This window comes from Zingiber officinale, chromosome 2A, assembly GCF_018446385.1.
Source record: "Zingiber officinale cultivar Zhangliang chromosome 2A, Zo_v1.1, whole genome shotgun sequence".
Classification (NCBI taxonomy): domain Eukaryota; kingdom Viridiplantae; phylum Streptophyta; class Magnoliopsida; order Zingiberales; family Zingiberaceae; genus Zingiber; species Zingiber officinale.
In genome coordinates, this window is record NC_055988.1 from 49,787,237 (window position 1) to 49,796,911 (window position 9,675).

The following is a 9,675-nucleotide window of genomic DNA, read 5'->3' on the forward strand; positions in this document are numbered from 1 at the left end:
TGTCGGATCTCGACATTCTTGTAACTTGGATAGTAATGATGTGTTGCTAGATACCGCTCATTACTTATGCTCCTAAATGAGTTTAGGGCATTGCCAACGTTACAAGAACCTATAGGGTCACACACTTAGGACAATTAGGTGGAGATTAGGTTCATATGATGAACCAAGAGGATTAGATTCATTTGATGAATCAAATTGGATTAAGAGTAATCCTAATTGGGCTAACTTGAGTTCGACTCAAGTTGATTCATGTGTTAAATGAGTCTAATTTAGATTTTGACTCATTGAATCAATTTAATTTAATGAATTAGATTCATTATATTAAGTTGGCTCGAATCAGATGGTTGGATTAGATCCACCATGGTAGAGATTGAGTCAAGTTTGACTTGACTTGAGAAGGAAGACCAAAGGTCAATTTTGACTTGACCTTTTTGCCACCTCATTGGTGAGTTGGCATTAGGTGGACCAATAATGATGTTCCACATCATCATGGGTGCCACCTCATGGAAGTAACAAAGTCACTCTCTTAATGGTTTCATATTAATTGCAATTAATGCAATTAATGTGAATTTTGAAATGTGGCCGGCCACTTGTTTTGTGAATGAGAATTTGATTATTCATTCATGTGTTGCATCTTCTTCCTCCTTCCTCTCAAGCTCTCCCTCTCCCTCTCCTCCCTTGGCCGAACCACATAGGTGCTAGCACACCTTGGTTTTTGGTCATCTCCATCTAGTGTGTCCGTGTGGATACTTCTAGAGGACCGGCGCTTGACGGTCTTGAGATCCGGCATCATTTGGACGAGCGGGAACGCGAAGGGCATCGCATCAAGGGTAAACACTTTTTCCTCATAGATCTAAGTAGTAGATCAATTTTTGAACTCGTACAAGAAATAGTTTTTCGAATTTTTATACGAATCTTTGCACGGATCTACGGCTTTGGATCCTTCGGGGTTTCCGCGACGCGAAAAAGCGATTTTCGCGGCTCGAAGAACCCAACAGATAATTGGTGCAAACTAATCCAATCAAGTTGAATAGTGTAAAAATATTGATATTAAAATTTGATATGACTTTCATTTGAATTATTTGATCCTAAATTTAAGTATATTTATATTAAAATTATGAAAAATAAATATATAGACCTCCATTCTAATTGAATAAAATATTATAAGTACGGGGAGAGAGAAAACACAGTCGGAATAGAATACCCACTATCGTACACTAATCGCTAAAAGGTACTAATGCTGTACCAGCTCAGGTATCAGCCTCAACAAAAACGAAAGCTCAGCCTGAGAAAATTTAGGCCTTGAGGCGCCCTCAACATCCGGCCTGCTGAAAGCTGAAACAGCTTCCGTGATCTCCTGCACCAGGTCAACAATAACGCCGCTAACCCCCATGATGTGTTGCATGTAAACTGCCTCAGGAACATTGCTGCAGAAACAGAGGAGCTCTTGATCAGTCCTACAACTCTACGAAGAGGTACTAAAGGAAATCAGGGTCGATGGTACTCTTGATTTACTTGAGTTGCCCATATGTGAAGAGCACAAGATTGGCTTCTTTGATTTTGGCCACAGCAGATGGATTCCTAAAGATCGCTTTGACTTCGGACACGATTGCTTGCAAGCCGTTTTCCAGGCATAGTTTGATCGCCTCGTCCAAAGAATTTCTTCTCGGATCTCTGTAGATCTCCGTCCCACCATTGCTGAGGAAGAACACCTGCGTATAAGAAGTAGCATCCACTGTCACTATGAATCCGATATGCTTCACCACAAAACAATTCAAGTCTCAAAATTTCTTACAGGGTAGTCATTTTGGAGTTTCCTGATCAGCTTGGCTGCGTCGGGTTGAAAGCTTGAAAAGATAATTGGCCTCTCATTCGCATAATCGTTCACAACCTGCAGAAAAAATCATGGCAATGTAGCAAAAGTGATTCAAAGACATATCCACGATAATTAATTCAGTGAAGGAAAGAGAGTCATGCAACGTACTTTCAAGATTGTTTCAAGAGCATGGATCAGCTCCTCGTCTTTGTAGTCCACGTTATCATTGAATTTTAGCTCGACATTGAAGCCGACTTGAGGATCAACACCTTGGAAGGCTTCTTGAAGCGTGCAAAATGGAGCATCAGCTAGGACCTTCCAGTTAAGGATTCTCCCATCTTTGGTCTTCCTGAGCAATGGCTTGCCCTTCTACAGTTCAGTAAGATAAAGATGAATCCAGATTCAAACTACACCATCATAACTACGATTTTGACAAGCTTTACCTTTAAAGGATCTTTTGGGGGTCCATAAGAAAGAAATTCATCTAAGGTGAGACTTGTTACATGCTTCTCGGAAAGTTTTCCCTAGGACGAACAAAACCAAATGGCTTTTTAAAAAAAAAAAAAAAAAAGGAAAAAACTTAAACAGAAAAGAATAAAGAGGAAAAGGGAACTTACATCTTCCTCGGTGAGGATAAGATCGTCGTGGAAGATGACAGGGCAATCATCCTTGGTGACCTGTAAAAATTGAAGCTTCTGGTGATCAAGAACAAGTATAACGGAAGAAGTCACAAGACCACAGCAATAAACTACTTTAATGATCTTTGATTCGACAAATGCAAGAAACCACGACTACAAAACGAACAAAACCTACCGCTATCTAGTTATCATACGCGTGGTGAACTCATATGAAGGCCACCTTCTATCCAGTCCAAGGTGATATTAATTTTAGTTTTTAATCCGCCGCAATTAATTCAGTAAAGAAAACGAACGTGCGGCCTCCTACGCCGCGTCCTCCGTTTCCTAAATCGCCGATCCGCCGCGATCCCCACGGCGGCCGGTAATTCTAATTTCGTAAGCAACTGGCGGGCATGATAACGAGATCATTAGGGTAGACATAGACCTGGACATCAAATTCGACGAAATCAACGGGGAAGCGGGCGGCATCATTGAAGGAGCGGAGCGAGTTCTCCTTCACCTCCTGAAGCCGCGGATCCGTCGATGCGAGCGCGTTCATCCCCTTCCCTCGGTGGCCGACCACCACCAGCCTCTCTGACTTGCGCTTCCACTGCGTCCCTGAAAACGGATTCCATAATTTATCAAAATCCCAAAACCATCGATCTGCACAGGGTCGATCAAAAGATGCGAAGGAGAAACGACAAAATAGACGATACCTTTGCGGAGGGCGGAGACCGTTGAGAGGGCGACGGCGGGGACGTCCGGGATCTGATCGATTGTCGGGACGTCAGAGACGTGCGCCGCCTTGAGCGCCATGGCAACCCGGAGGAGGACTGGGGATTGGGGATTGGGGATTGGGGATCACGGATTTGACGTCTAGATGAAATTGGGGGAGAAACAGCTTCTTCTCGGTATTTAAACTTGGAGCGATCCGGAGGCGGGAATATTCGCAGAACGCGTTCGGAATTATGCCGCGGAATATCCCATAAATCCGGGGACCGGGACGCCATTTTTTAGCATTTCTAATTTTTTTCCAAACGGAAGGTGGAATCAACGTCACTGATTTGGTTAAATTTGGAATAAGATAGCGGAGGATACGCAGCCGGATGTCACAGGTACGGGGCGACAGAAGATACAATGAAGATGTACGCTTTTGCGAAGCGACGCAGACACGTATAGCGTCGATGTCGCGGCCGAGTTATTTGTTAGAATTATTTTATTTCTAATTATTTTTTAAACTTATCTGGTTTCACTTGTTATAGGTGTTATAAGTGTATATAATAGGGACAATAGTCGTCCATGATTTATATTTTTTATGTTGATTCTGAGACGAATTAACGGAAATATTGAAGGCGAGTGTATTCATCTTTTACTACCATATAATAGGGGCAGTATGATGATTAAGTATGAAATATTATTATATAAGCTTTTAAATTAAAATTTAGGGGCTGCTTGTTTGGGGAGTTTGGAATGAGAATGGAATGAACTTGGTGCTTGGTTTGGGGAAATGATGGTGGGACCCATGGATTCATTCCTCTAAATATAGGAATGGGTCATTCCTGAGTATTAAGAGGGGTATGAGAATCATTCTCATTTCATTAATATTTGCAATCATTCTCATATCCTTTCTCATTCCCTTACCCGAACCAAGTGCCCCCTTAGTATGTTTGTGCATGTTTATTCAATGTCTTAACCATATGCGCTAATAGTTAGTAGTTGGCTGTGATTTATTTTTTCTGTTTTGGCCTAGAGACAGGTTGACGCGAGGGGGGGGGGGGGGGGGGGGGCCGGGGGGGCCAACGAATCACTATTTGTCACATATAGAATGGGGCGGTGTCTTCTCGGGATAGTGCGGTGGTTAAGTTATTGTTAGAGTGTATATTAAAAGTCTAGCTTTTGGTATAAATATTTATCTAGAAATAAGAATCACATGGTCAAATATCTACATTTATGATAAATATAGTTGTTCAATTAATTTATATTGTAGATAACATGGTGTGTGGTGTCACACACAGAAGATCAAGTTATCAGTTCTTTATAAATTATAAACAGTTGCTCACGACTAAGAAGGAAAGGAACAAACCATTGGAATAGTCGTAGTGGAATTAGGTATTAGTTTATCTTGACTAATAAATTATACTAGTACACTCTAAATGTATTGAGTAAGACCATTTTAGGTAAGTTCTTTTTATACTGACTTGATAAAAGAACTAGACCTTAGTTATTATGGAAGTGTGTGCTGTTAATCCTAATATAATAACAAGCACATATATTTGATATTTATTTCTTTAATTTATCAATGGGTGAGATTTAGTTCGATAAATCAATAAGCCCCGATAAGTTGGGAAATGATATCACTTATAGTGTGTGTTGTTGATTATAGAAGGAATTTGTGTCCTATTAATCTAGGCTGAGAATGACCCCAAGAGGAGCTCATAAGGATTGTCATATTAAACCCTGCAGGTGGACTTTGTCCGACATGACGATAAGGTTGAGTGGTACTATTCTTGGACTAAGATATTAATTAAGTGAGGTGTCAGTAACTCATTTAATTAGTGGGCATTCATTATCTTAAACACATGGAGACTAACACACTCATAATAAGAAGGAACCCAAAATGTAATTTGGGATTGGTGCGGTAGTTCAATAATAGTTCTTTAGTGGAATGAATTATTATTGATGAAATTAAGTTATGTGTTCGGGGTGAACACGGGATGCTTAATTTCATCGGGAGACCAAAACCAATTCCTCCTCTCGGTCCCTATCGTAGCCTCTTGTATATAGAGATTTATACCCACCACATACCCACCTTCTTACCCAACTAATAGCGGCCGACCAAGCCAAGCTTGAAGCTCAAGTTTAGGGTCAGCCAAGCCTAAAGGTTGAGCCTTAAGGTGGCCGACCAATAGCTTGGAGCCCAAGCTTAGGTGGTCGGCCACATCATATTAAAAAGGGATTTTTGTTAAAATTATTTCTTATGTTGATATCATGGTTTTAGAAGAGAGTTTAAAATTTAAATCTTTCCTTTTATAGCTTTCTACAAAAAATTAAGAAAAGATTTGAAATCTTTCCTTATTTGTAGATTAAAAGGTAGATTTTAATTTTGAGAAAACTTTCCTTTTTAATCATGTTCATGATTTAAAAGAAAATTTAAAAATTAAATATTCTCTTTTATAAGTTTCTACAAAAGATTAAAAAAAGATTTGATATCTTTCCTTATTTGTAGATTAAAAGAGATTTTAATTTTTAGAGATAACTTTCTTTTTATCCACATGTTTAAAAGAAAGATTTTAATTTATAAAATTTCCTTTTTACAAACCACCATAAAGGGAAAAATTATTAGAGAAATTTATTATAAATTTCCGAAAACAAAATAGGAAGTTTTAAATTTTGTTTTAATTAAAACTCTCCTTGTTTTGGGGAAATAAGTGGCCGGCCATGTATATTGAGAAGAGAAAATTATTTTTAATTAAAAAAATTTTCCTTTTCATGGCAAAAGAATTAAGGAACTTTTTATTTAAATTTTCTTATTTGCCAAGACCAAGGATTATAAAAGAGGGGGTAGAGGTGCCTTCATGGGTGAACGTCTCTATTATTCTTCTCCTCTCTTTTCCTCCTTGGTGGTCGGCCCTAGCTTCTCCCTCTTCTCTTCTTCTTGTGGTCGGCGGCAACCCCTCTTGGAGCTCTTGATGGTGGCCGGTTCCAGCTAGGAGAAGGAGAGAAAGGAGGTTTTGTTTCTTGCATCCCTTGGAGCTTGGTGGTGGTGGCTGGACTCTACTTCTCTTGGAGAATTGTGGTGGCCGAAACCTAGAAGGAAGAAGAAGGTGCTTGGTGGTTCTCGTCTCGGAAATCGTTGTCCACACAACGTCCGAGGTTAGAAGAGGAATACGGTAGAAGATCAAGAGGTTATTTTTGCTTACAAAGAAAGGTATAACTAGTAATTGTTTTCCGCATCATACTAGTTTTCTTTGTATTGTTATTTTTGGAAATACCAAACACAAGAGGCATATGATTCTAGAGTTTTCGAAATAGTTTTTTTCGAGTTTGTGTTTTCTTCTTTTTCGAATTTGTGATTCGATTGTTCTTTTTTGTTAACCTAGAGTTATTTAAGGAAATAAATATTAGCTTTCCTTAAATGGCTTTGCCTAGGCGGTGGTGGTTGCTCCCATATCAAAGAAGGCCATGTGTCTCGCCATGCAGTCCTGGAAGCCAATTTTGGAAATTAATATTTATGGAATTAATAACTTAGGTAGATTTGAATCAATAGTGTTAAGTTCCACTTGCGATTCAAATCTAAACCATTAAGAACAGATAAGTTAAATTTGGAATCAATGATGTTAAGTTCCGTCTGCAATTCCTAATTTGATTTTTAAAGAACACAATAGGTTATTTAAGGAAAGGTTTGACACTTGTACAAATTTTTTTTTATAGTGGAACCGGTACGATTTTCTTAGGACTAACCAACAGGTATGAGATATTACCACATGAGATATTTGGATTGAAATTCAGCGCGTATGAGTATGTCTTCCCTCATGCATTGGCCACTTGCACTGATGGCTAGTAGTCACCCGTATTTTGGCTCTTTCATGTTGGTCTAGGGACGAGTTGACGGAGCACTAGGAGCGATCGAATCGCCTTTTGCCACATATAGTATGGGGGCAATGTAGTGGTTAAGATGTGTGGTGTTGTCATATTAGGTCATGGGATCGAAACTAGACGTGTCTGAGCATGCTTTTCCCGATGCCTTAACCACTTTACTAATGGCTAGTAGACATCCATAATTTACCTTTTCCATGTTGGCCTGGGGACGAATTGGCAAGGATGCTGGAGGTGAGGGAATCATCTTTTGCCATATATAGTATGAATGTACCACCCCAGGAGTAGAGTTGCGTTGACTAGTACAGGGAAGAGTTGCTATAATGGGAAAAGGGGTTGAATCTCGGTAAAGTCGAGGAAAAGAATACCCTCCCCATACTAATCAACTATAGCTTTCCAATTTACCTCCTCACATATAGTCATAAGGCCGGTCGTGTGGGGCTATTAGGCTGGAGGATTCTACCTTTTGCTACCATATAGTATGAATGTATCAATTTACCTCCTCACAAATGGTCATGGGCCCGACCGTGTGGTGTCGTTGGAGTTACGGATTCCACCTTTTCTATCATATAGTATAAATGTAAAAAATATAATAAAATTAATATTTATCAAGTAAGAGATACAAAGAATTACTTGGTTTGCAATCGGAGAGCTTACTAATCTAAGAAAGTGGAAACTTACTAAAATTCTCCTTTGATGTAAGCGGAGAAGCCTCTTATAGATGTTGAAAGCACTAACTGTAAGATACGATGATTAAATAATAAATGTTATTTGAGAAATAACTTAATTAGATTTTTCATGAATTTTTAGAATTTTTTTTAGAATTAGACGGTGTCCGTATGACGCATTTTAAGGTGATGGATTAATTAAGTTTAGGGAAAGTTTATCTAGAATATTAATTAATTTGGGAGTTGATTGAGATAATTAACATAAGGTTTGATTAATTAACCTAAGGTATATATATATATATATATATATATATATATATATATATATATATATATATATATATATATATATATATATATATATAGAAACCTAGGTTTCAATTCATTCAACCAATCCTTTCTCTTCACCCTCCCAATTCCCAATTGCCGACACCCACCATCTCCTCATGCACCACCGTCGGGCATCGACACCAACGACCATGAAGGGTTAGACACCTCCATCGTAGCCTCCATTGCCATGAGCACAGGACGCAACCTCAACGGGAGCATAGGCTAGACCCTCTCTCGGCCTCCTCTCGCCAAGCAACATCGATGTCGTGCCCTATCTCTTGATCCACCGCCACTAACCTATTGGTGCATTTGACACCAATGATCAAACCTGTGTTTTGATGAATGACAAATGAATTAAAGTTAGATTTGTTGTTGATCTAACCTTGTTATCGAGTGTGCAGGGTTGACTAACTTGACGGGTCAAGAGGACCTAACACCAAGTAGGAAGTCTAGTCTGGATGTGCGATTCCTGATTGACGAAGTCCAGATGTGGAATTCTGATAGGAGGAAGTCCAGATGTGTGATTTCGGCAAGAGATTGGGATGTTCGAATCCCGGTTGCAAAGTCCAGATATACGATTCCGGTAGGAAAACCAGGTGGGCTAGATTGGATGTCAAAAAGGTAACTTGACACTAGGTAAGTAAAAGTTGTTAGAGTGTATACTAAAAGTCTAGCTTTTTGTATAAACATATAGGAATCACACTAGTCAAATGTCTACATTTATATGTTAAGTGTAATTGTTCAATTAATTTATATTGTAGATAACATGGTGTGTGGTGTCACACATAGAAGATCATGTTATCAATTCCTTATAAATTATAAATAGTAGCTCACGACTAAAATAGAAAGGAGCAAACCATTGGAATAGTCGTAGTATAATTTGGTATTACTTTATCTTAACTATAAAATTATACTAGTACACTTTGAGTGTATTGAGTAGGACCATTTATGGTAAGTTCTTTTTATACTGACTGAATAAAAGAGCAAGACCTTTGTTATTATGAAAGTATATGCTCTTAATCCTGATATAATAACAAACACATATATCTAGTATTTATTTCTTTGACTTATCAATGGGTGAGATTTAGTTCGATAAATCAAGAGGCCCGATAAGTTGGGAAATGATATTATTTATAGTATGTGTTGTTGATTATAGAAGGAAACTGTGTCCTAGTAATCTAGATTGATGATGTCCACAAGAGGAGCTCATAAGGATTGTCATGTAAACCCTACAGGTGGACTTAGTCCGACATGATAATGAAGTTGAGAGGTACTACTCTTGGAGCTAGATATTAATTAAGTAAGTTGTCAATAACTCATTTAATTAGAGGACATTTTATATCTTGAACACAGGGAGACTAATACACTCATAATAAGAAGGAGCTCAAAATGTAATTTGGGATTGGTGCGGTAGTTCAATAATAATTCTTTAGTGGTATGAATTATTATTGATGAAATTAAGTTGGGTGTTCAGGGCGAACACGGGAAGCTTAATTTTCTCCTCTCGGTCCCTATCGTAGCCTCTTATTTATAAAGCATTATATCCACCTATACCCACCTTCTTACCCATCCTTATATGGTCGGCCAAGCAAAGCTTGGAGCCCAAGCAAGGGCCAGCCAAGACATGGCTTGGATGGGATGAAGTGTG

The 9,675-nt window shown here is 38.7% G+C and overlaps 1 protein-coding gene across 2 annotated transcripts; it reads right to left on the minus strand.

Annotated features, from left to right (window-relative positions):
- Positions 1 to 1,118: 1,118 nt before the first annotated feature.
- Positions 1,119 to 3,328, minus strand: LOC122041105 (glycerophosphodiester phosphodiesterase GDPD1, chloroplastic-like). Of its 2 annotated transcripts, none has more exons than XM_042600683.1 (8): positions 3,150 to 3,327; positions 2,879 to 3,051; positions 2,434 to 2,493; positions 2,260 to 2,340; positions 1,985 to 2,185; positions 1,796 to 1,891; positions 1,516 to 1,712; positions 1,119 to 1,427 (listed from the first exon to the last, which is right to left on the minus strand). In XM_042600683.1, the coding sequence occupies exons 1-8, from the start codon at positions 3,247 to 3,249 to the stop codon at positions 1,235 to 1,237; spliced, it is 1,101 nt and encodes a 366-aa protein (XP_042456617.1). In that variant the 5' UTR covers positions 3,250 to 3,327; the 3' UTR covers positions 1,119 to 1,234. The 2 variants fall into 2 exon arrangements, with proteins under 2 accessions (XP_042456617.1, XP_042456618.1); XM_042600684.1 differs by having other exon boundaries at positions 1,288 to 1,427; positions 1,505 to 1,712; positions 3,150 to 3,328.
- Between the last annotated feature and the right edge of the window lie 6,347 nt (positions 3,329 to 9,675).

Excerpts from the sequence above, each read along its gene's own strand:
- LOC122041105 (XM_042600683.1), bottom strand. The coding sequence starts at position 3,249 with ATGGCGCTCAAGGCGGCGCACGTCTCTGACGTCCCGACAATCGATCAG. Across the intron at positions 1,713-1,795 it reads AACTCCAAAATGACTACCCT|GTGTTCTTCCTCAGCAATGG; the intron begins GTAAGAAATTTT and ends TCTTATACGCAG. Across the intron at positions 1,428-1,515 it reads TTCACATATGGGCAACTCAA|CAATGTTCCTGAGGCAGTTT; the intron begins GTAAATCAAGAG and ends CTGTTTCTGCAG.